Raw genomic sequence first — 27,859 nt, 5'->3', positions numbered from 1 at the left:
TTAAAGAATCCATTGGTGTGATGTAATGCTAAATTTATCCAAATCTGTTCTGAAGAAAAAAGAAAAAAAATATTTCATGTTAGATTGCTTGAGGGTGAGTAATTTTTCAGTTTTGGGTGAACTCTTCTTTTATGATTTGCTTTTCATTATCGTGGCTTCAATTGTTTTTAAATGTGAGCCAATGATGGAAAAATCAACAGATAACATGGAAACAGAAAAATTCTGTTCAAAGTTCAATTAAGTTCAAAACATCAACAAATGGAGTTTTCTGGTTCTGTTGGATTTCTAGCTTTATAAAGATAAAGACAGAATGTAACTTCACAACATTGCTATGTTTTAGTAAGAACATAAAGAACAACTATGCTTTGAAAATCCTATTTTTACTCAAAAGACATGTCCTCAAATTTAGGACAATTCAGGAGAGAGCAAAACTGGGCAATTTGTCCTTGACCCTTTTCACACATGAGCTCAAAATGCAAATCAGTATTTACACCTTCACCATCTGTCTACTTCAGTTCAGTCATAATGGTACAGAGCCTTGAACATGTTCAGCTAATAGAGGTCTCTTAGAGAAGCAAATTGCATCATTTGCGTTTTCCCCATCAGCCTAGTTTTGCTTTAGAAACCCAAGGTTGTTGAGCACACTGAAAAGTGGATGGCTAACAGAAATGTGCATGCATACTGAGCATATAAACATGTGAAAGGCTTCAGAGAACTATGGGAAAAAATCTTTTTAATTTGACCAGTCATTTCTTGGGAGGTATGAAGACACTTCATCATTCTTTAAACCGAGAGGCATGATTAAACAACCAAGACGGCCTTTTTAGTTATTTTTATTATACCTCTGACTAAAGGATTTCTAAAAAAATCAATAAATCGGGGCGAGCTGTCCTCCTAATCTGAAATCTGTGAATTATTTGGCTTGTTCTTCAAGAGGATGTGAAATGTTACTAAGTAAATTGCACAGAAACCCCCACAGTCATACCATCCCTGCAGTGACATTGATAGATTGTGTGTTCTTGGCAGACGCAGCCCTCCCTAAGAAGATCTGATAACATGAGACTTTAAGGGTGGCCATTTCTCACAAGGACACATGATGGCACACAATTCAGTGGTTTGTTTTACATCTTTTCTCAGAGGAGTTTGCATAGGCAAACCTAACTCACTATTGCTCAGAATTAAGAGCTGGTTTTGTGCGTGACTCATCCATTTGTGGCTCATCCTCAGCGTTTGTACTTTGGGCATGAGATACCACAAATCACGCAGCTTGTTGAGGAGAGACGTGCTGTTAGTTTTCTAAGTGATCTGACTTATGATTTCTGCCTGGCAGGTGATCAAACAGGCCAAAAATTCCCTCAGATATTGAAGAAAGGACCTAAGCCTTTAATGTAAAGATCAAAATACCATAGAGACTTGCATGTGGGCCTTCATGAATTGGGGTTAATAACCCAGAACACCATAGCATTGTACTGAAACCATTTAGTACACCTTAGCAACACGCTGGCTGGTCAGTTTTACATGTGAAAACATCACATTTTTAGCAAAGGTATCCATTTACGCTCTTAATAATAAAGGTTCCAAAATTATTATTATTTGTTTTTGTGTGTCACAATGCCATTTAAAGAATAATTTTGGTTCCTCAAAGAACCTTTCATGTAACAGTTCTTAATTATTTTCTTACTGTGAAAAACATTTTAATAAACTACAGAACCTTTTTCCACTATAAAAAAAACGTTTTGTGGAATGTAAAGATTCTACAGTCTTAAAAATAAAGGTTTCAAAAGGAGTTTTTAATAGTGATGTCATTGAACCATTTGGGTTCTCCAAAGAACCTTTCAGGTAAAAGTTCTTAAATGAGCAATTTTTCCCCTTAGTGGTACCATATTAATAATCTGAATAACCTTATTTCACTATAAAGGACCTTTTATGGAAATTTTCCAAGGAAGTTTAAGGTTCTTCACTGACGCATCAATGCCAATAACAAACCTTTATTTTTAAGAGCGAGTATACTCCAACTTAAATCCAGCTCTCTTTAGCTAATAGCTTTGACTAAAAGCAATAACCATTTGTTCTGCTTTGGCAGTTTTAGTTCTCATTCAGCTTGTTACTGGCTGAAAAAAAACAGCTGCATATATGTTAACCAGTTATGATGGATGTAATTATAATGATTATACAACAATCAAGAGGGGCTTTTGGATGCTTTTGGACAGATGGCAGTGGGTGTGCAGAATCTTTCCCGTGACTTTCTGTCCGTTTGCATTCATTCATTGATGTACTGGTTGCATTTAGTTACATGATGAATGTATTATGGTCATCCAAGTGTGAAGATCTGAGAAAGGTTTGAAGTCTCAACAGGACCCAGATTTTGCATCGGAAATTAAGTGGTGACTCGACATGATACCCAAATTATTTACAGTACAAAAAGTAAAAAATGTCCCTAAATTCAAACATTAAAATGTAATAATACTATTTTCAAGAAATGCTAAGACCCAACAATATACTAAATTATTAACATGACAAAAGCTAGCTATTTTGGTTTCTAAAGCACGATGCCCTAAACAGACAAAAATTCACCATATAAAACACATTGTGGTCGACACAAACCCTGTGAACCCATATTTAATGTAGTGTGGGTCATATTTTCCTCACGTTTAGTAGTTTGCTCGTGGTTTTTGAGGATTATGTCATGCAGCCTTTTCATTTTTGGCTTCTCATTCTGTCTAGTGGATGAATTCGTGCCGAAATACTGTAGAGCTGGATTGCACACATCTTTGACGCCAAAAACAAAAGCATTTATTTTGCTGTCTCACCTATGAATGATTATATGGTTAGCTGCGTTTTATTAGGTGTCTATGACCCTGATCAGAACAGACCTGCAGCCCAATAGTTGAGAACCACTGTTTTATGCCATGCCAAATTTGCAGTACAAAATAAAGATGGTGTTGAGAGAAAACGTCCAGAGTGATGATCAGATGTCAAGCGACAAAAAGGCATCCGGATGCAAGAGTTTCAAAAACATGAAGTCGATCTCTCTTTGATTCATCACATTCGGGTGCTCATACAAAAGTAGTCAGCTAACTTTTCTGTCTGAACAAAGAGAAAGGACTCCTAAAAATCCAGGCAAAGTGGAAATTCCAGCTTTAAATGGAGAACAAAAAAGCACATTCACGACACATACGATACCCACAATTCAACTCTCCCGTGGTGTGTCCAAGGTCAGCCAGGGTTGAAATCAAATCACAGTGGGAACTCGTGGTGAGGTTACAGTCCTTGCAAACAGGCTTTTCTTCATGATGTTTTCACAGCATTCAAAAATATCTTCTGTTGTTATGTAGTCCTCAGAAACCTCCTCGTGGGTTGTGCTCAATTGAGCAATTACCGTCCACTGATCACGAGAGACGTTTCTGATGGTTCGGCATGAATAGTTTGTCACATCACTACACAACACAAAAGGATGAACAGGATGGGAGATTGGACGGTGGGCGTCGATTCCTTGGAGAGAGCAGGTAGTAGCTATCATACAGCAACAATGGCAGCGTCGAGAAACATTTCGCTGGTTCATTACGGATGGATTTGCTTTGCGTGCTTGCAAGCCCCATTGTGGAGGATGTTTATTGTTGGTTGAAGTAAAAACCAAACCGGTTTGACTCGAGTATGGGGGGGGTGTCAAATTGATGCCGTATCCGCTTGCTCCACATTTAAAAGAGTCCAAAATGAGGGGTTGAGGATGTGTGCCACCCATTCAGCCTAATTCTTTCTCCTTTTGTGTTGGAAAATTCTCAGCGCTGAAGCAAAATCCAGGAAAGGCTTTATCTGAGCCGCTGCAAATCATAATGGGCAGTGGTGCAATTTCTCACGGGCCCCTCAGTGAATTGTGGATATGTCTCCCATCCAGGCCCCTGGCAGTGGTCTGGGATACGTGTATGCATTCTGTGAAAACAAGTAAAAATACATTAGATTTACACGACAAATATAGCATTGTATCGGGCACTTTTCCAGCACAATTGGAATGCACTTAGCATGTTGTTTACACCCAGACTCAATGCATCCAAACAAATTAGCTTTCAAATGTGTTTAATTTGATAGCGTTCCCTAGATGACGTTTCTTGTGGAAATAATGCTCTGCTTTTAATCGAGCTAAACTTCTTTGACTCTGGTTGAAGAATCAATTAACTGTCACAATTATATATTTGGTATCTTTCTTCCTGCAGCCAGAAACATGTTTAAAAAGCATGTCATTTTCCAATTACCTTCTACACGGCACGTTCGCAAGATGAGCGGTTCACTTAATGCGCATAAACATGTTTTGCACTCACTCATCTTCATGTAGAGAGTAACCTGTGCTGTGAACAGCTCTTCATGTTTAAAACAGGTTAAATTAAAATGATCCCTTCTGGAAAAGAAGCTGCGCACAAATCGCAGTTTTGCATTAAATTGGAGTTACCACATGCATGCAAATCATCTACAATCTCTGTGTCATCTCAGAAATACAAGTTTGTTCTCTGCTTAAAAATGTCCTTTCATCCAGCCAACAATATTTTTTGTGTAATTATGTGCCAAACAGAGGAGTTTACATGCTGTTTTTATTTCGCAGTGTTAGTTGAATATATGATCTTTATTCTCTGTGAAGACACAAAAACAGTAGGGGTCTAATCTCTCAATCGCAGGGCTCCACGGAGAGTCATAATTATTGAGCTTATGAATAAATCATATATCATATCTCGCAAAGTGGACGGAGTAGGATTCAGTTTGTAGAAGTTGTAAGTAGGGTACAGCTAAGGCATGCCTTTGAATTACCTATTGTGGCGAGTCAGCTGCCTCCTCCCTGATAATCACCGGCACCCCGTCCTAAATCGCCGCCCTTCACCAGGCTCCCGATAGGAGTGGGTGTGGGAGAGAGGAGGGGCGCTGGACGAGTCAGGGCTGGCGGCGTGTGATGGGGCACACCTGAAGGAAATGGAGCCTCATCACCGCCGCTGTTTAAAAGCCCAACGCGCCTCTCCTCGGGGAGACCGGTCTCTTTCCCCGTGCATGCACACTGGTGTCCTCGTGGGTCCAGGAAGGGTGCGTTGAGGGACGCCCGCGCCACCAGAGACGTGAGCTGCCGGACCCGCGGTCCGGTCGAGAACCGCACCCGTCTACACGGCCGTCGGGCCAGGATGCCGGGCCATCCATCCCCTGCAAGCGCCGCGGCCAGCGAGGAGGATGAAGCCGCTAGAAGAAGCCGCCGCCCCTCGCGCCCCGGACCGAAGAGGGGAGCGCGTGCGGCCGCCGGACTCCGCCCCTTACCTGGACCCTTCCTCCATGAACACTGCCAGACCCCCACGAACCCCGCAGCACGACGAGGACACCAGATTCCCTGTTGTTTTGGACACTGTTCCCCTTTTGGACACTTTATTCCCCCTTGTTTTGGTTTTTCTGTTAAATAAAAACCTCTCCGAGGCCTGACGCCACGCCCACTGTGTCTGTCGTTGGCTCGTCCCGTCACACTATTTAGTTAACATTATAACACTAGAAATGGCTGTGGGCAGGAAACATACATGCATAATGAGCGGAAAATGTTGACGTGATCAAGGAAATTAGAAAAGGCAATATCTATTCACACTAAGTGCAAATAACTGACATTGAATTACTGAAAAAGCTGTTTTTCCTCCACCTACCACTCCTTAGGCGATGTATGCTAAGTACAATAGCTTTCCACTTCAATTTACACTGTGTGAGTGGCACGTCTATTTGCGCTTTGTCTGAAAAGGACACTATGTGTTGCTATTTACATTAGATGCAAACTGTATATGCTGGTTTAATATTCTGTTACACTTTGTGTAAATAGCCATTGGCGTTAAAAAGGAAGATAGAGGTTTTATTTTCATAGACAGCAAGTCAAGTATATTGGGGCTTATCAGCCCAGATTAAAGTGGCGACTGGGAATGGGAATTATAGTATATATAATAATGTAATAAAAATACAGGAATCAAAATCATCGTTTCTTTAAAGCATAACTCTCTATTGAGTTGATGTCGAATGAACATCCAGCTAGTATTACAGTCTGTTTAATACAGACTGATTAAATAGAAAAGAACGAGAACAGAAGAGTCATTATTGTCACTGGTTGTACTGTATGTTTGTTGCATATCTTTTTGAAGGCAAAATAAATATGTATTTGTATAATTCTTCTGTGCCCAGTCTGTCATTCCCATAACATTCTATTCACACTGTAAGCTTTTAGTGCAATAACAAAAAATAAAATTCAAATACTGTGTAGGTGTGTATGAAACTCACTGCAAGATAAAGTTTAGTACCAAATCTTTTTTAATCTAAATGAACAATGAACAGTATGTACTGTTAAAAAAAAAAAAAAACTAATGAAACTATGATTATTAATGAAACCTTTAAAAGAATCACTCAAGGTCATGTTGACATTATGCAAACACAGCATGCATACATAAGGGAACATCCAGTTCTTTAGTTTTCTTTGCATTTTAACCTATCTATCCGTCTATCTGTCTATCTGTCTGTCTGTCTGTTAATCTAAGGTTCTATTTATTGTTCTAGCTATCTATGTCATTCTAGCTAGCTATCATTCTTCCTCTTGTTGAAGTTAACTCATTTCAGCTAGCAATCTAGCCATTGTTCTAGCTACCTCTCTGTCTAGAAATTCTTCTAGCTTCTGTTTTAGTTATTATTCTAGGTAGCTATTTTTCTAGCTATCTGTCTACTGATCTACAGTTTTAGCTGTATCATTCTTGCTCTTGTTCTAGTTAGCTATTGTTCTAGTTAGCTGTTATTCATTCTTGCTAGCATTTATCTAGATATCGTTCTACTGTCTACCGATCTATTGCTCTAGCTAGCTATCTGCCCAGCGTTATAGCTATCATTCTAGCTAGCTGTCCTTCTAGCTATTGTTTTAGCTTGCTATTTAACTAACTAGCTATAGTTCTAGCTGTCGTTCTAGCTAACTATCATTCTTGCTATTGTCCTAGTTAACTATATTCTAGCTATCTACTCATTGTTCTAGCTAGCGTCAGTCATTTTAGCTCTTGTTCTAGTAGGCCATCATTCTAGGTAGCTTTTTATAATCATTCTAGCTATCTGTCATTCTATTTTGTTTAGCTATTTTTAACTAGCTAGCTAGTTCAAGCTGTTGTTCTAGCTAGCTGTAGTTTACGTTTGGCTTTTTTTAAAAACACTTTTATAAAGATAGGACGTAATGAGAATGATAATGGGGGAACTAAATGTTGTGAGCCAGATTTAAACTCTATTTGCCTTTAGAAGCACCACGGCAGCACGTCAGTGTGTTTATTGCTAAACCTCGACTCCAGTTGTGTTTTCTTTTGATCTTGAGTTTTGAGATTTCTCGATTGTTATAAATCACTCAGACCTCAGATAACCGCTACCCTGAGAACTCTTTTCACCGCGGTGGGAGATGCTTCTCTAATGGCTTTTTAATTTGCACCTCATCAGTCCTGCAGTAGAGTTTTCCAGACGGAGAATGGATAGCGCTCACCTTATCGTTGATTAGTCTTCCTCAGAGACTCTAAATGAGCCTGTCCATCAGAGGTGATCATTTCTGTACAAAATAACACTTACCATAATGCCATCATTATAAATCTGCCTCTGTACTACCTAACTACCCTTTCAGCACACGTCTGCACTCATGTGTGTTAATTTGTGTGTGTGTGTTTGTATGCAAACTTGGCTTTGATTTATCAGGCCTGAATTGCGGTGGATTGTGAATAGAGGACAGCAGCTCTAAGAGAAGCGAGCCTAACGCTGCGACACATAAATGTGCAAGCATATAAATCTTGATGGCCACTCCACCTCTCCGCCTGTACAATAGAATCATGAGTCATGCGGTGATGCAAATTAACTGATGGGCCACATAAATTGTTATGATGACAAATAAAAACGTCAACATCAACACTTCGCCAGGTTGGAACACATTTCATATAATGTGGCAGACGACTGGAGTGAGTCTAACACAAGTGAGAGAAAATTGAAAGGTTATTACTTTCATAGCTCGGGAGTCTTATGGAATATTTTGTTATGTATTAGTCATTTGATATGTCAATATGCCTCAGATGTTTCTGCTAAAATCCCTTTGGAAAAATACAAATTCTCAACAGTTGAAATACAGTAACCGTATTGAATGTGCATAGCAGCTTAGATTATTTGCTCTTGTGAGAAATAATTGAATTTATCTCTGACTTCTAATTGCAGATTTTTCTAGGCAAATCTGAGCACAGTTTGAGACATTCCCCTCTAGAGGAGAGAGATTTTGTATTCTGTGTTGTTGTTTGTGTCGAAATTCAGTTGTGATTTCTGCCACAGTGTTTTAGAGAAGCACTTTATACTTACATTAGTCTTGCAACTTGAATGTCTCCACTTGCACTTTATTTTAAGCTCATTGTTACATAGGAGAAAATCTGAGATATGTGTTTTTATTGTGTATCATATTAAGGCTTTTATGGCTCCTACAATAGGAGAATGTGGAGCTCATACCTGAGGAGGAAAACCACCTAATTTCATTCAGAGGCCCAAACTGAGCAACAATATACAATTTGGTGCAGTTACTGATATTTATATGACTACTTTATAACAGTGTAGCAGACTACTTGTATTAAAAATGCACATGAATATCATTAATATGTCTTAATTGATATTTCAATGCTTAAATGATCAAACTCATTTTTTTATATTTTGTGGGCAAAAAAAGTCTGATTAATCATATTTGGTTCTCATATTTTCTAAAAAATAATGTATGGACGATCAAGTAAACTTATTATGTACTACTAAAAGGCCCTTTACTTGCTAAGAAAGAATGAATCATCAATCAGATGACAGAAGGCATGTAGAAGATGGTTAGAACAGGTTTTTGACCATTAGAAATTTGCATATTTGCATTTTTTCATATGATACAGTAGGCTTCATGAGGTTAAAGGAACATCTCACCCAAAAAATGTAATTCATTGTTTGGACATGTAATTTTAAAAATGCACAAATGTTAAAAATCCTATCTTCACGCAGTTCATAGCTACACAATGACAGTTAATAATGCTCAAATTGGGCATCAAAAATGGGTAAATATAACTCTTTCATGCTAATGCCTTGCACAGCCTTATGAAGTCAGATGAGCTTGTGCAAAGAAAACACTCTAAAACTTTCATCTAGCCTGTGTTTGTGCCCAGATTCAACAATGGAGCCATACGATCACAGCATCGTGTAGTTTCAGAAGATTTGGAATATACTGCTCAAGTCATATAGACTACTTCTAGGATACTTCTAAGGTCTATAGAGCCTGACAGATGTAGAACATTTAAAGAGATGTGTAACAATGGAAATTCTTTTACTTTCCTTTGGGAAAGGATGTCAGAGGAATTCCAACAACAGAATGTGGCAAGAAAAAAATGCATGTGCAATCAGACCTTATTTGTACCTAGTTTATTTTTGCATTATTCCAATTTGAATCGGATCCCAGAGGTGATTGCATATATGTGCACACAGCATTTACACGCCCACTCACAGCATTCACTCGTACTCCCATCAGGTAACATGGAAATGGGTAAAACTGCGGCGTGAAATGAACATGTAGGTCATGCAACAATTTCCTTTTTGACGGCTGTGAAGGCAGTATGCAGATGCACACCCAGAGGGGTCGTAGGAGTTTGGATCTGTATAATTGTCTCTATTACTAGCAGGAGAGTGACTTTAATATGTCAAATGTTGGTGATTGCAGAAAAAAAAAATAGACAGGCATCTGCAGGGAGGAATGGTAATATCTTCAGGCTCCTGTGACATTCTTAGAGGGGAAATTTCAAGAAAAATTTTAACTGCGCTTTTAAGTGCCCCTTTGTACATTATGAAAGAGGGCAAAAAGTAGAAGAACAGCTTGTTAGCTGTGAATAACCAAAATCAAGTTAAATAAGTTCCACAATTGCAGGCGTGCTGATAACTGAGGGAGAATTTTGACCTTTTTACGATGTATATTCAAAGCTCTCTGCAGGAAAGACTCCTCTTTTACTTGCTGATTAGACTCTGATTCTGTTTCTTCAGTGCTGCTTGGATGTGAAAGCTGGCTATGTGTGTAAGGGAATACTAGTGTGCTGCATACTGTGCAGTATTCTGTGCATACTGCCTACTAACAGTGAGTAAGAGTTTAATATAATGTGTAACGTAGCAAGAATTTTTTTTTTTTTTTTTTTTTTTTTTTTAGGTATTAGTTAATTGTAAGATTTTGGCCTAGTCGGTCACTTTTAAAGAGATAGGTCACCCCAAAATGAAAACTGTCAACATTTACTCACTCTCGTGTTGTTCCAAACCTGAGTTTATTTTGTCTGTTGAACACAAAAATAATTTTTTTGAAGAATGTTGGTGCCCAAATACTTGCTGGCACCCATTGACAAGTCAATGGCTACCAGCAACTGTTTGGTTACCAACATTTTTTTTTTCCTTCTTTTGTATTTAACAGGCAAAAGTTGATATTACTTAAGGTTAAGTTGAACTGTAAAAAAAAAAAAAAAAAAAAAAAAAATCTATCTTTCATTTTGTTAGACAAACTCGATTTTAACTCGTTTGGTGGTGAGGGTCCAACTAATACACTTGAATAATTTGTATTTTTTGTCGATGTATGGGCACTTACAATAACATATTTATTTTCCAGAATTAACAGCAGAATTAACCAAATTAACCTTTTCTGTTTACTCAACAAGAAAAGCTAAGAAAGTTCTACATAACTATTACATAATCTTTTTGCTTAACTTTAAATTCATAGAACTTCTTGTATTATTTGATGGAAGCACAGGCTAAATTTAAGTTGATACCTGAAGTTTTTGAGTTTTCTCAACATCTGATGTTTTACAGTAACAGTGTTCAACATAATTTGCTCTTGTATACTGCACGGGGTGAAGTGTTTTAGCTCTAGAGAAGTAATTCAGCTTAAATTTGGCCATAGAATCCTTATTTCGTCTGCGGAACACAAAAACACTTTGTCCTAGCTTGGCTTTTTCATGCAATTAAAGTTAATGTGGATACTTTAGGCCCGCTGAACTCAAAAAATGACAGTAAAAGCACCATAGAAGCCCCAGCTAGCTGTTATATGACTTCAAATGATTTGAAATGCAGTGTATTGCCAATTTTAATGGTGGCTTTATTCTGTTTTTTAGCCTTTAGCCAGCATCTATCCCCATTCTTTTTTATTGAATGGAAAAGAGCGTATTAGACATTCAGAATTAAGTTTTCCATTTGTGCTTAACAGAAGAAAGAAAACTAAAGGAGAAGAACTGCAAATACGAAAATTACCTTTCTGTTTAATTAGCCACTGGGTCGAGGGATCAGGCAAAATTCTTCCTTTCTTTGATGAAGTCTCATCATGGTGTGATATAAATAGCATTAACATCCTGCCGCACAGTTTGTTTTTAATCTGCACCTTTAATCCAAGATGGATTCTGCTCTATGCTTCTCTGCTCACTTTAATTTCCTCTCTCACTCCTTAAAGAGTGTTGAGAGAGAGAGAGGAGACCGCAAGGGCAGTTATGAAGCGATTGTGCCAATGGATTTCTCTAATAAGGGAAGACTTCTTCTGACCCCCTGAGTTCAACCGTCCCTTTAGCTCTACACCTCTGCTGTCACACTGTGAGAGTGTGTGTGTGTGTGTGCATATGCACATATGCCACAGCTCGAGAGGGCAGCCGCTTTCAGCAGACAGGGCACTAAGTGTCTATCTTTAACTAATGGAGAAAAAAAATGAAGAAGAAAAACATACCAGGCAACCCTGGCATTAAGCTTTGATGCAAAAGTAAAAAAGTAAAAAAAAAAAAAAAAACAGATGTAGAAGTATCACAGAAGGCTCCCATGCTAAATGTGTCATACATTTCAAGTGTTATGGGTGTAGGCCTATATGTTTGGTGAAAAACAATCTGAAGTTTACTGTATTATTTAACTGTATTGCTACTTTTGATATGGAACAAAGTTTCATACTGTATTTCAAATTCTGTCCATTTTATTACAATATCCAAACAATAAATACCATTTAGGTGCTGTTTAATGCGGAGTGACAGATTGCAGTGCCTCAGTTCAAGAGAATTTCATTTGTTGCATTTATGTAATATTCAGTATTTAATTTATGTTTGAATAAATCCGTCAGGTTTTTATGACAGCCAAAAAATCCTGACCTTGGCTGTTGGTCTGTGTGCAAGACTCTATTAGCACTGCAATTCACTCCAATTCGCCAAGGAAAAACACACAAGTTGTGAGAAATCAATAATTATTTTTGTCTCAAGGAAAAAGGAAAAAAAAAACTAACTAATGCTATAAAATATATATAGCTACATGAGAGTCAGTTGGTACTATATTATTATAATATTGATGGTTAAATTGAACTGATTTGTATGTAAACACTTAAATTACACTCAATGAATGTTTCATAATAATAACATTATAATACTGACTTCACAAGTACATAATTAGGTCTATTTCTACTTTATTAAAGCGGAGGGGATGATCAGTTCACGTGCTTTGCGGTGCCACTTCTCGTCACTCCATATTAAACAGCATCTAAACGGTATTTATTATTTGAATATTGTGATAAAATTTTTGCATCAAAAGTAACAGCACAGAGCTTATTGTGTGTGTGTGTGGGGGGGGGGTGCTATTAGAAAAATGAGAACAACGCAGGGTGAGTAAATGATGACTTGATCTTCATTTTTGGGTGAACTATTCCTTTAAGTCATTTAGTTTTTCAAGGCTACATGCTTTTGCTTTCATTTTCTTTTGTTATGTTTACATGTTGTACTGGAAAACAAAACAAACGGAAGTCTTTTTTTCTTTTGTTCAGTGCAGTTACTCTGAAAGAAAAATAAAAAGATTCAATAAACATGTATTGATAAAGTTTTACAGATAAGTTGCATCACACATTTGAACGATGCTCTGAGTTTTATTTGAGAGAGTTGTTGGCAAGTGAAGTAGATATCCTCAAAGCAGAACTGCTCTTTTTCTGGGTTGTGTCTGTGAAATAATCACCACTGACTACTTTTAGACGGATAAAAATTCTAATTGAAAAGTCTGCACACAGTTCTGCAAATTTCTGTGATTATTTAGAAGCAGTCACAGACTGCCACTGCTGTGCAATTACAGTGTTTAAATGATTGGGCTATCATTGTGGTGTGAACTTTTTCAGATAAACACCCCTAATCAGTACGTATAAACAAAATTAACCGTGGTTTGTAGTTTTTACAGTCAGACAGTTTCTTCCTAAATTTGTGGTTACTGGACAAAAAAAAAAGTTTAAAATGTTGCTGAAAAAATCAGCTTTGCATCACAGGAATAAATTACATTTTAATATATTCAAATATATTTCTTATAAATATATACTCTTTCACATTTTTACTGTTTTTTCTGTATTTTTGATCAAATAAATAAAGCCTTAACATAAAAAACCCTGACCAATTCTAAACTTGATTTTTTTCTTCGCAATTACATATATTGAATCATTTTTATGATTCATATTAAATTTTATAATAATAAGGAAGTCATTGGAGTCAGGTTGGATTTCATGTTGACTTTAAGTAAATACAAGGATTGTGCGTCTTATGCAAAGAGTGTGAGACTCAGGAGGAAGGACGGAAGCACAGCGTAGAATTATCTGTGTAATGTTTTATCTTTCTCACACGATACGCAAACCTCTGAGGTGATATGAATGGCTTCTTCAGGATACAACAACGTGAAGACACTTAATATTCCTCAGAATGCTACACATTTTATATGACAGTTATGAGTCACCAAACACAATTGCAGATTTTACAGTAATTACTTTTTAAATATGATAAAGAAACACTTTTTTTTTTAATTTACATTGATCTATCTGATTTGATTATTCACAGCTCATGAAACACATCCCTCTTCACCTTGCAGTGGAATCCATTTCGCATGTAATGCACATAAACATAAAATTTGCATCTTCACTCTGATCTGTCAGTCTGCAGGCTCCTGACACAAAACACGCATTGCTTTCTCCCTTGGAAAATGCCGCAGCCTCTAAAAAATGTGCCAACTGCTGTCTATTAATACACCTCGCCTTTTGTATCTCATCCATTTAGCCTGTTGTTTTAAAATTGCTAATAAATGTGACGCCTGTGTAAACAGCGTCCTTGGCTTACTCCTGGGAAGAGCCGTGTGCATTTTAATTTGGAGTGCATATTTAAAGTAATTATCATTAGGCCTGTTTTGTTGCAGGAAGTGATGGAGTTATCACTTAATTGATACTGCTGTTGTCTAAATGATCAGCCTGAGCCAGTCACACTATCAAAATAGACCTGCTCACACAGATTTCTTTTGATCAATATGCCAGTATTTTTAAATTGAAAGTTTACATATATAGAGTGAGAGAGAGACTAAAAGAGAGGCATTTTATTTTGGATGAAGAAAATTATTAAATTACTTATAACATTTTATTTGTGGGTTGTAAAGTATTTATACACATTATTGCTTATTAATGCTGAATAAAAATATATAGTAGACATAGTAATATATAATAGTATAGTAATTATATAAATCAATAAATAATTTTCTGCATGCAAAAGTAATGTTTTTTTTGTATCTGTGCTTTTAATAATATATATATATATATATGTTGTAGTAGTTATATATATCAATAAATAATTTTTTATGTTTAATTTTTATTTTTTTTTTTTATGTGCTTTTAATAAAGTTATGGGAATTAAAAAAATCAAAAATACAACTTCACAATGCTTTATGGTAAAAAGACTGTTGTGTATAAATGTCTAATTTTCATTAAAAAAAAAAAATACAATGCAAATTGTTCTAAAATATGCTTAACTTTCTTTATGCAAAATATATTTTCTCAGCTTTGTGAGATTTACTCAGTGAAAAACTTTTTGTTCTAGAAAAGTCTTGTTGTGACAACCTACTGCATATATGCAGAGGCGTGTCTATGTGGTGGCCAGGGGTGGCACCGGCCCCCCCTGAAATTTGGCTGGCCACCCCAGGTGACCCCCCCCCACCAGATGTCTTGCGATAGACTTGTTTTTAGTAAATTTCTAACTGCATCTGGCAGTGGCGGATCCTGGCATGTGTAGTTGCCTAGGGCCGCTTTCTTCTCTCTCTTTATACTTAATTTTAGGCGGTTTCTATAGCGTGATATTTGACAGATATCGAGAGCGCATAATGTTACGTGATCCATGTAATGCGCGAGCACGAATTTCCACTCGCAAGTGGATTTCCTTCACTCACACAAAACTGGATGTGTGCTTTTAGATATATATTGTTCTTCTATGAATTGGTCCTGCTTTTGCTCAGATATTACATGTATGCGCAAACGTTTTTGCATCACTGAAGACTAGAAGCGCTTTTTTTCTAATTCAGATGAGGAGTAGGCTTATCTCATTAAATGGAAGCAAGCTGATTATAGTCAGCCTTCTTTAGTTATTTATTTTATTAATAGCCTACTTATTTTAGTTAGGTGCTTAACTTATAAATATGCATTTATTCAATTGTTTTTTTAAGTGCAGTTGTTTTTGTATATAGTTTTGCAATAAAAGCGTATTAACCAGGTTCCAGAAATAATCACTGAGGGTGCTTCTAAAATTAGTGAGGGTGCTCTAGTCTTAATGCCCATTTTCACATATTTTCTCCTGTCTATTGCTTTGGTCATCATTGTGTCAATCACTGCTACTTCGAGAGTGAATCCCACATAAATATGCAGATGTCATTCCCGAAACTTTGCAACGTGTGTGTGGCTGAAAAACAAAGTTCTACATTTTAAATGGATCATAGACTAGAAAATTTGCAAAGAGTGCTCATTACCACTAAAAAAAAGCTGTCACTCTTTGTTTAGTGAGTGTATACACGATGTATTTTAACATACATCGTGCCGCAAACCATAACCCCCCCCCACCTCCACCCCCGGCCACCCTCTTTTGAGCCAGTGCCCCAGACTGGCCACCCCATTTAAAATGCTCTAGACACGCCCCTGCATATATGCTTTGCTTGAAATCGGACCTTCAGTTTTCTATGAAGAAAGTCTCAATTCAGTCTAAAAAATGTACTCAAAATTGCAACTCCAAGTGCATTTTACTTCATGGTTCTGGAGGCAATGTATCCTTATCAGCAGTAGAAGCAAACAAGCAGCAAGTATCCACTAAGGAACCTTCAGCAGGGATGAAAAAAAAAGAGCAATTTCATGCTGAGATTAGACATGTGAAGCTGAGGTGGAAGTGCCACTGATAGGCTAGAAAAACAATCTCCAGTATTAGGGTCACCAGAAGATTGGAAAAGTTAGTCACAGTACTGAAGTACAGGTTAAAGCAGAGCTTGACATACAGTGTTTATGCCTTTCAAATTCAAGATGCATGCTCCACCAGGTTGTCCTAATGAATCAAATCATAAAACGACAACAGCTGGTTTTGAATTGGGAACTGTCAACTGTACAGGAGATTGACTGAATAATTAGCATAAGAACAGCATGCAAAACTGATGTTTATGCAAATGCAAAATTTATTCTGCTTATGGTGTTACAAATCAGTTTCATAACAAGTACAGTACTGATCCTAAAATACTCAAGCCTCCTTTAAAAAAAACAGACTTTTTTTTTTTTTTAAGTGGATGGAGAGATGAGTCATGTCATTTATTGGTCCCTGAGGGATAATATAAGCTCTAAATGCCTTCAGCAGGATGCACATAAGCATATGCCACACTGTATATTTCTATAATTTGGAAGCTTTCGAGACTGGTGGGAAGATGATTGACATCTTTATGAAACTATCAGGCACTCTAAAATGTGACATTCTCTGAATGTCACACTTCAGCACTTGGAGACAAGCCAGTAGCGTCGCTTTCATCATTATGGTGACACGAGTCAAGGCAGTGGCTCTCAGCTGGTTTCCCTGCATTAGACATCAAGAATACGATAGGAATAGGACGATTCACTGTTTTGGTTAGTGTAATTGTCTTTTGAAATGCAAAGGTTTTATGCTTTCAGCAGACATTTACCTTGTATAGTTTGGTGTATGTGTGTGTTCATGCATATTCCCATACTGGCATCTGTGTAATTTGGCTATATTGTCATGTACAGATGAAATTGTCCCAAATTACCATAGTTTTGATTGAAAGGGACCCCCTCACACTTCCTTTTAATAAGCCTGTTTATTGCTCTGTACGAACTATGCGAGATTATGTGGTTAGTGGCTTATTATTATGGCTGCAAATCCATTTTTATGCCTGCTAATTAATTTAATTAAATCAATTATGCCAATTAATCCATCAAATTAATCAGAATCGATTGCAAATATCTGTTGAGAAGTCATCACATTAAAATTAGCATTACGAAGCATTTAATAAACAAAAAGTGGCTTTAGAAGTCCATATATTGTTAAATACATGTAGGCTGATATTCAGTTATATGGGAATAAAGTGTATAACTGACCTATAGTTAAACAAACTTTACAATGGAGTCTTCACAGCTATTTGTGTAGGATCCACTCATCTGCATTGACATATTTTGTTTGCTAATTTATTTATTGGTCTTCATACACATTTGGCTGTTGCATTGTATTTCACATTTACATTTGGTTTTTAAGTGCTTTTAAGCAGACTCACAAAAACATGAGAAAATACCTTTTTACGGAGTTAACATAAATATTAGAGGGCATGATAAATTGTGTAACATTTAAAAATAATTAATCAGACTAAATGCACATTCACTTAAATTGATAAGCCTAATGTGCATTTCCCCCCTGCTTTCTGTGACCCTTTCAATACGGCCCATCAGTTGAAGCCAGATGCAACACATGTAGAAAAATATTTCAGCCTGAAAATACAGTGAGGATTTGATAGATGCTTGCAACCTCACATCTCATCTAGTCTGACCTACTATTGCTGTGCTTTTCTCTTGGGGTGGGACAGAAAGTCAAATTGGGTACAATTAAGGCGTGTATCTCCCCCATTAAAAATGTCATGCATTATCTGGTTAGGTTTGTAAAAGCTTTTATGAGGGTACTTTTAATCATTTTGCATCACCCAAAATGATAAGAGAGACCAGAGTCAATTTGACACAAACAAGAGAAAGAAAGATAAATAATAAGAAGCATAAATGAGTACCCCGCTCATTAAATGTCAAAACTGAATACGTGATGACCCATTATAACACAGAGCTCCAAAGATGTGATCAAATAAACAATGTAGCAGCCCCAAGCAGGAGTTAAAAGACTAGGCAATAATTGAAGGTGATGGAAAACATGAATATGTACATTGATTTCCAACAGCTGGTACTGGTAAAGGGCATGTAGTCATGCAGCATAATGCGTCTAGAAAAAAAATAAAAACAATGCTTTGTAAAATAAAGCTCCATATTTTAAGTCCATAATTACTGAACGCTGTTTCAGTTCCTTCTCGTTCCATGATAAACACAAGGCTTATAATAATGACTCACAATAATGTCATTGTGAGTGTTGTTTCGTGTCAAGAATGCTTCGTTTCTGTGAGGCAACTACAGATGACACTACTCTGCTAGGATTGTTAGCTATGAATTAGGTTTAATTGAGGGAAACCATCAAAAGAAAATTATAGAGCTGGTTGAAAAGCTCTTACGGGTTGTAAAATCAAATAAAATACTACGATGGGTCAAAGGATGAACTTGTTTACAACTTTCAAACATTACTTAATGTATAGTGTATACCAAGGTAGCAGAATTTAAACCTGTGTCCTGTTGAACACATGCACTCCCCAGCGTGCCACGTCTCTGACAACTCCAACTCAAAGGAATAGTTCACTTAAAACCATACAGCAACAAAAAGGGAATTATTGTTATTTACTTATTTAGAGGCTCAGGTGATGTCTAGTAGTATGACTTTTGCATTTGAAGGAGGAGGTTGTGTGATTTTATTTATTTAATCAACGTGATTGACCTTGATTGATTGGCCTCTTGCAGGTTAAGAGACTTTCTCATGAGCAGATAGACGGGTAGACGGTGGGTAGAAAAGTATACTGCAGGGAGCTACTCCATTACCTGCCACACTAAGACACATTTAATTTTCACTGAGCAGCCTCAGTCCTTTAAAGTGCCTCCTACTTGTATACTTTTTATAATAGTGACTAACGTCCTGTTCAGTGTTGATCATAAGGGCTGTTGACTGTTCAAAATCTTATATGAGCGGTTTACTCTTTCTAAACTTTTATACTGTTATTTGTTCAGTAGAACATGAAAGGAGAATCTTAAGTTTTTATTTTTTCCATTGACCATTCATTTATTCAAACCATAAAAGTTCATATGACTTGTTCTACTCTCAAGCTAAAGATCTGAAATATAGTCAGATTATATTTATTCTAATTTCATGAGGGGAAGGGGCTGTCCTTTTTACAGCATGATTGACGTGGTCACTGAACTATTGCTGTATGAAAAAGTCTTTGTGTGAAGATTCTTCACATTTCTCCTTTAGAGAACTATGGAAAACAGTTAACAGTATGTTTGGAATGACTTGGTGAGTGACTAATGAGAGAATTTTTGCTTTTAAGTGAACCATTCCTCTACTCATGCAATTAAATGTGAGCATTTGAAAGATGTGATTCAAAGGAGCAACAGGAATAAGGAGAGAAGGTTTACGGGCAGTCATGCTCATAAAAAGTTTACCTCAGACTCCCTGGTGCAGAGAATGCGTTTTTTTTAGTGGTAGGTCATACCTCGCACTCTCTGGAGCCCGAGATGGTGCAGGTGCACGCCCCGTTAACCAAAGAGTCCATGGTCTCGGCATTGGCATGGTTGTAGCTTAGGTAATACTCTTGAAGTTGAGAGTTGATGTTGTGCTCAGGCTCTTGAGTCTTTTTCCTGCGCTTGCGTCTAATGGAGTGCTGCTGGAGTTGCCTCATGCTGTTGGGGTATCGTCGCCACGACACGTAAATCACTAATAGGATTAAAGACACAGAGAGAAATAGGGCAACGCTGCCGGCGATGATCTTGTGGAAGGTCATATGCTCAAACTCAGGTTCGGGGGTGAAGGGTAGGCTGCTAGGTGTTACCGATAGGGGTGGTAGGAATTCGTTGTTGGACTGAACAGGGAATAAAACCTTTGGGGTGACTCTTTGTACGTGGGTAACTTGAGAAAGATGTTTAGTTGTGGTGCGTGGGGTTGTAGTGGTGGTTGTGGGTGGCTTTGTTACATAAAGAGTTGTCGTAGTTGTAGTCAAAAGAAGAGTTAATTCCGTGGTCGGCTCCACGGTGAATATCTCCTCGCACACCGAGTTGTTCCTCACTGCGTCCATGACTCTTTCTCCCTGAAGGGATTTGGGAGTGCTGCAAATAATGCTGGCATCTCTAGTTCCCCTGAAGTTTCTCAGCCAAGACACCAGAGGGCAGATACTAGAGCTACAGTCCCATATGTTTCCTGCCAGGTTGATAGTGCTAATGGAGATCCACGATGAAACAACTTCCTGGGACACGTTGCTTATCTTGTTAGACTCCAGATTGAGTGTATGCAAGTTGGGCAGACACCTAAAAATAGCCGGATCCAAAACTTGAATCTCGTTGCCTGATAGATCCAATTTCTGTAAAGTGTGCCAAGTCCAAGGCAAACCTTGGACAACCGAACGTATGCGATTCCATTGCAGATAAAGAGCCTGCAGATTCAAGAGGCGTGGAAATAGGAAAAAGTTAATCCTGGAAAATTGATTGTGTTCAAGGTGAAGTTCCGTCAGCCTGAGCAGTCCCAGAAAGGTTGTACGAGTTATAGTCCGTAGGCGATTGTAACCCAAATCTAGAAACTCCAGGCTTCGACATTCCATAAAAGTACGGACAGGGATGCTTTTGATGTTGTTTGATCGCAGGTGAAGATTCTGAAGCTTGCGTAGTCCATGAAAATGCCCCGGCATCAAGTCCTTTAGCTGGTTGTAGGCCAGGTCAAGGTTGCGAAGGTTTGGGACAGTCTCAAAGGTGCCATTTTGCAACTGTGCAATCTTGTTAGAGCTTAGGATTAGTTCCTTTAGCCTGCGAAGTCCCTGGAAAGCCAGTCTATCAACTACGCTGATGGAATTGTGGTCCAGGTAGAGCCAGACCAGCTGGTTGAGGTGAGCAAACTGGTAAGGTAGCAACAACAAGAGGCTGTTGTACCTCAGGGATAGACCCTGGCACCCTAAAGAGATGTTCTCCGGGACGTCTTGAAAGGCGCCAGACTCGCAGTAAACAATCTTGCCTTCGCAGCGGCAACTCACAGGGCACATCCGCTCCCCCTTGCTGAGCAGCAGGAGAACAGAAGCATGGAGAAGAAAACATGACAGGCGCCCTTCCCAGAGTAAGGGCCCTGTGGAGAGACACAGACAGACAACATTTGAGGTCAGTTTTAGTATTCATCCTAGAGAGCACAGGTTTGCAAGTGACAGAATGGGTGTGCTCATCCGTTATGCACAGCCTCATCTTTAACATCAAGGAAAACGATTCATGACTGTGATGGATGGGGAACATCCTGTAGAGTGTGCCGAGTGTTTTCAAGCTATTAAGACATAATGCATGAAATCTAAAAAAAAAAAAAAATTGCACTGGGGACCCTCTAATTGAATATGAGAATTCGAGCAGAATTATCTATCATTTAGAGCTACACCTTTTAATGTACCCTGGTTTTAGCCAAAATGGAATCAAGTGGGAAGCGAAGAGGGTGTTTTAAATGAATGGAAATCAATGAGATCCACTTATCAGAGTGGAGCTAATCAGCATACATCTAACATATGCACGGAACAGTTCGCCGTTTCTCGTACACCCCCTCAAAAGGTTTAACTAATGTTGCAGATTAAAAATATCATTCACAATCTATGTAGCTCAAAGCAGCCGAATACTGAATGCATCTTAGGCTTCACGCTAAATTAAGTATGAGAGAAAGGCAACATAAGGGTCATCCGTCTCAAAGTTTGTTTGTATCATTAGCAAGTAACACATGACAAATAAGTTTCCCACTGTTCTGCTGCTTTGCGTTGATGCTTTAACAAGAAGAGATGTGCAACAGCAATGGGGCATACCAAATGGTTTACACAGTCATCAATTTAATATAATAGTGTCCTATTGGGGCAGTAAATATGTTTCATCCTGTGGCTAAAGGGCAGTCACCCATCTCCCGCTGACTAGTTACTGGAACAGAGAGATGGCATTGAGACCACGTCGCTTCCCTTAGCAGCAGAGATCATTAGCGACATGGTCTTAATGGATAAAGACCCATAAGAATGTGGTAATTCTTCCAACATGAGACTTCGCAACCAAGCAAGCTGGCTCTATTCCCTACCGGCTTTTATATAAAAGGAAGACAACATTTTATAAGTAATTATATGACCCATTAATACTGCACATTCTTTTAATTGGGGACAAAAAATTCGATGAGAGCAGTGCTCCCACTGAGATATGGATGGGTTTTCCTCAAGGATAATTCATGAGCAGTCGGCTACTCGATGGATTTGGTACATTTTCTACTGCTTGTTATTAAACTGGTACAACAGGAAAAAACATCATCCAAAAGAAGGCTGCATGTGAACCTTAGCAATCAATCTCCACGTCTGGCTGTTAAAGAAATCAATGAGCAAATTAAACCTTTGAGAGTCATTAGAGGCCAAAGATTTGCAGAGCTTATTCACGTAATGTTTTCCTCTCACTTAACTGTTTAAAATCGAGAGCAGATAAGGATGTTTTTAAAAGCATAGCTGCCAGATGTGTTCGTAATGGAGGGTGAGTTTTTTTTTTTTTTTTTTTTTTTTGAAGCTCTGTTGTGCTTTCCTGAATATTCGCATGTTACAGTACAGTATTTTTGATTTTATTGAATTAGGTTACTTGAACTCAACATTGATCCGTTTACATTAAGACAATCCTGGTCTTAATTTGTGTTTGTAATGTTTCATCAAAATGTAATACGTTATGCCTCAGGTTTATACACTGCTGTTCAAAAGTCTGGGATCAGTAAGATTTTTAATGTTTTTTTGCTCATGAAGCTGCTGCATTTATTTGATCAAAAATACAGAAAAACAGTGCAATATCATTACAATTTAAAATAATGGTTTTCTATTTTAATATACTCTAAAATTTTACATTTATTTCTATGATGCAAAGCTGAATTTTCATCAGCCATAAGTGTCACATGATCCATCAGAAATCATTCTAATATGCTGATTTATTATCAATGTTGGAAACATTTTGGAACCTGTGATACATTTGAATATGAATAAAAAGTTAAAAAGAACAACATTTATTCAAAATAGAAATATTTTCTAATAATTTGTTTAAATTAACAAAAATTAATATTGGAAAAAATGGAATTTTTATTAATAATAATAATAATAATAATAATAATAAAGTAAATTGAAAAAAAAAAATTACAGTATAGATCTATACTGTATCTACTGTACCTACCTACCTACCTGCCTGAAATGTATCACATTATGGAAGTAAAACAGGTTGCAAACATTGCTTCATCTTTTGCTGCTCCCTGTCTTTTACCTCAGTGTCTCACTATAAAGGCCATATTTGTGATCTGATGGATGCACAAGATGACATGAATAATTTACTGTGGAACTGTGAACTTTTCACCTGTGTCACCACCACATTTTAACAGACAGATTTTTTTTGAGGAGCCCAAAGAAAACTAATTGACATTTGAGACACTCGTGTCCATGTTTCTGTGGTTCAGAAGGCCATTAACAGGCCCTTCGACATCAGGAAGAGGAGAGAGGCTGAGAGAACGAGGGCTGCCATCTCCCTTGGCAAAAAGACAAGTTGATATTTCAAATGAATGCTGCAGTGTTCCATTACCCTGACATGGAGAGTAATACCCAGACCGGACTCAGCAGGAGATGATTAAGAAACAAGATAAATGCCATGAGGGTTTAAGAAATAATGTAGCAGGGTAACAAACCAAATAACGCAAAATGTAGCAGACAGGCCACATTTATCCAATTCTTCAGGTACACAAGATTATTTTGATCGTTGTTGCTAGCAGAAGGGCCTGTTTTTTTTTTTTTTTTTTTTTTTATCCAAAGAACAACTAACCAACACAGCTAGAAATGCACTGGATGGAGAAAGGTCAAGAGTTACTCTAGAGAGGCATTTGTGTTCAAATTAGAGCTGTCAATTGAATTTAGTACAATTATTACTTTTAATGAATGCATTATCTTCATTTGGGAGATTTTCTTAATATTGATAAATGCAATCAATTTGAAAATGACTAATTAAATGGGATATCATGCAATTAATTCATGTCGATTGACAGCCCTAGTTTAAACTTTGAAGGATGTTGCTTGATGTCATGCTTTGTGGTAGATTAACTTCCACTCGAGCATCAATTCCCAGTCCACAGAACGAGTTCCCAACACTTTCCAATGAGATCTATTAAAGTCTCCTGTTTTCAGGCTGACTGTCCACAGGGACTTTCCTTCCCAGTGGACTCTCCTCGCAAGGAGTTAGCTGTGCTTTTGTAATGCCTTTTTCTCTGTGTCCTCAGAGTTTAACGTTTAAGGGCATTGCTAATCCTAATTTGAGTCTATTGTGTGTCATTCGATCATAAGAAAAATGGATCTGATTGAAATACAAGCCTTGTCAAGAGCCATAGGGGAGAGCAAACTAAACCTTGCCTGAGGAAAAGGTGAAAACATTGTGGTTCTGAGAATTTCATTATTTTTTGTCAGTGATGAAGCTGAAATTAACAAGCATTCAACCCCATCTGTTCTCAGTGCAATTACTATAGCTCAACTGTTGCAGTCAACGCCAAGGACGTGGGTTCAAATCCCAGAGAGCATACATTCTTATGGAAAATATATCTTGATTGCACTGTGAATTGCTCTTTTTCAGAAACCTGTTTTGTTTCAGGAGTGTAAACAGCATATCCAATGCCACAAAAGGGTGAGACTTGATTTTATGATTTTAGGGTTTAAAGTGGGCATTTCATAGTAAAATAGAGTCATAATGTGAGATTACAGTGGGTTTGAAGGACTACTCCCCTCCTGAAACACTCACTTTTGAGGAGGCTTTGAGGACAGGGATGTGGAGGCGTGAAGGTCAAGTTCACTCCAGAGCATCTCTACTTATCCCAGTTGAAAAACTGCTTTTTCAAATCCTTGCTGTCATTGTTTATTTTATAATTACATAGGCTGCACATTACAAACACTCTTGGACAAAAAAGCTGTCACTGGGGCAGTACCTTTACAAAAGGTACTAATATGTACCTTCTAAAGTACATATTATGCACCCTTTAGCCACCCCAGCTTTTGTACCTTTTTGTCAGTAACATAAAACTACAGTATGCTTAAATAACTATACTTGACTATTGGTTAGCATTAAAGTCTAAGTGACATAAGACAAAAGGAAAGTTGTTCCAGATGCAGAATGAGATCTTACATTTTAATGAAAAATTATGATTGCTATGTATGTATGTATTTATTTATTTATTTATTTATTCTTAATTAATTAATTTTATTTAACATTATAACATTCATGGATTAATCTGTAGTAGTATTGGTACTACTACTAATAATAAAAATAGAAACATATTACGTAAAACATGTTGACTTTATAGTGTTTACCAGGTGAGTAAACTGTGTTGTGGCTACTTCTGCAGTCTGGGCAAAGTAACCAGTCATGGCTAACTCTATTAAAGCTACTTTGACGTGCATGACTGGAATATCAAAATGTTCTTAATGCAGTTGGATTTGTGCCATATGGGCAAAGCCCTTCTTTGCCCTGGAGTCCTTAAGATAATGCATTTTGATAATAATAATAATAAGTTAGATTAATCTTGATAGAGCATACAGTTATCAGCTGGTGTTTTCTCATCTGGCATACATTAAGTGTTCACTCACATTAACATATCTGTGGTTTGAAAATGAATTATTCATGTCAACATACTTCATTTAACACTGTTTAGCTCTGAGACTCAAAATGGAGTATTTGTTAAAGATTTTATCACAGGATGATCTGCAGCTCTGCACATTATGCCATGTATGGGAATTCTCTGGTTTCCAGGTGCAGTTTCTGTAGGAGGACCTCACATGCTCCTTTTATAGGTGCTTGGAGTTCTTCCAACATTTGGTTCAACATAATAGCAGGTTTAGCTCAAACTGATCAAACCATGGCCATACATTTTGGTTTTAAGCAGGTTTTTGTTTATAATTGACTATGTCTCTGAATTAAATGATTAACGATATCACATAAAGCTCAACCCATACTTGGAAGCATTTGTGGAACTAATATCAAATCTGTGTGTAAGAAGCTAAATGTGACATCAATGTTTCTGGGGAACACGCAGAGCTTTGGTTTTACAGTACAGTAGTTAGTGATCTATGTGACTGCAGGACAGACGTCTATTTGTACCTAATTCAGAAGCAGCACAAAGAGTCAGCAGTGTCCACAGATGAAGGCTCTCTAGTACACAGCCTTAATTGATTATAACATGGCTACTGATTCAAATGATGATTGAGGTGCTTGTGGATTTCAGTGGGAAGCACAAGGAAATGTAACATTGTAAAGCCTAGTATGCAAAGACACAAAAGGCAAGGTCTATCATTTTCCACTGAACTGCCAGAAAGAGACCAATTAAAGCCTCTTTCCATATAATTCAGACTTATCATAAAGCGCTTCTGAGCATTTAATAGGGTTGTTGAAAGGAAATACTTTTGGGAAGTTGATGTCTTGATGTGTGCCATGCAAATATCTAAAGTAAGATTGTGGTCACTATTTTAATTATTATTTTGCATGCAGATGTGAGACGAAGAAAAAGTCGCATTTTTGTATGTAACTAAATAGGTTTTAATGTGTGATAAATGCACATAATTAACCAGTAAAGGTAAAAGGGTGACGTTTTCCTATAATGGTGATAAAATAAATGCACCAAGCCTTATAGATGTACGCACATCTACTGCTGCACGCGTTACTGTGGGCAACAGCGCGTTATTTTCTCACTAAAGAAGAAGAAAGATTATTTGTCCGTTTTCTGTGTCCATAATAATTAGAAAACTACAAACAAAAGAAAACGAGATGATTTTGTTAATATATTTGTTGCATCTTATGCTGATATATTTAGAATTGCACGATAAACTCGCTTTGTACAAAAAGGCTCATATTTAAAAGTCCAGAATCATTAACGCTTTTTCATTTCAGCTCCGTGTTTCACTATAAATTACAATGCGTTTGAGTAAATGCATGTCTCTAGTGATGAATGATCAGGAAGGTGGAAAAGAGCATGACTGAAATCAGGAAGGGTGAAATTGATTGTCCATCGAAATGCATGCAAAACAAACGCACACGCACAAATCCATAATGAACAAACGCATCAAAACGACACAGTCGCATTTGCAACAGATGATTCAAGTTGAATGGTTTGCATGCGTTCCTAATGTTGTAAGACTGTTTGTCATGCCATTACGCACTTAAACGCGAGAACATGTTCGTTTAGCAAACCAACAGAAATGTTTCTTTGCTTCGTGTTCTTACCCATGACACTGGTTCTGCTCCAGCTGAGTGTTTAGACGGTGATTCACTCCAGAAATCTCTCTGCGCTTTTTGGCGATGCTGAAGTGCAACTAAATAAAAGCGTCAGTTTATTGAGCGCAGTTGCGCGAGAGTCAAACTGCCAAGCATAACTACCAAAAACCAAGTTGATGTGTCAGGTTACCGATTCCCACGAATGTTAAATCGCGAGATGATGCGAACGTGATGAGCAAAGCGACAAAACAAAACGAAGAGAAGTTTATCAGGCGATAAAAGGCATCTTGATCCATACTGTAGCTGTGAAAGGACGCGGGATGCTGGAATCTTCGGGAGGCGCGCAGCTTCAGCACCGGTGAGTCTGAGGGACGTGTTGCATCCGCCGGTTACAGTGTTGGGCTGCGAGCGATT

At 37.6% G+C, this 27,859-nt stretch overlaps 1 protein-coding gene across 2 annotated transcripts; it reads right to left on the bottom strand.

The window, feature by feature from the left end:
* On the bottom strand, positions 1–27,859 carry LOC109094554 (leucine-rich repeat transmembrane neuronal protein 4-like). 2 transcript variants are annotated; one of them, XM_019108265.2, is made up of 3 exons: positions 27,455–27,859; positions 19,687–21,299; positions 1–3,930 (listed from the first exon to the last, which is right to left on the bottom strand). In XM_019108265.2, exons 1-3 carry the CDS (start codon positions 27,456–27,458, stop codon positions 3,865–3,867), a joined length of 1,683 nt encoding a protein of 560 aa, XP_018963810.2. In that variant the 5' UTR covers positions 27,459–27,859; the 3' UTR covers positions 1–3,864. The 2 variants fall into 2 exon arrangements, with proteins under 2 accessions (XP_018963810.2, XP_042585215.1); XM_042729281.1 differs by having other exon boundaries at positions 19,637–21,299; positions 27,455–27,858.

This window comes from Cyprinus carpio, chromosome B8 (assembly GCF_018340385.1).
Source record: "Cyprinus carpio isolate SPL01 chromosome B8, ASM1834038v1, whole genome shotgun sequence".
Taxonomy (NCBI): domain Eukaryota; kingdom Metazoa; phylum Chordata; class Actinopteri; order Cypriniformes; family Cyprinidae; genus Cyprinus; species Cyprinus carpio.
This window is presented reverse-complemented; position numbering and strand designations above follow the sequence as displayed.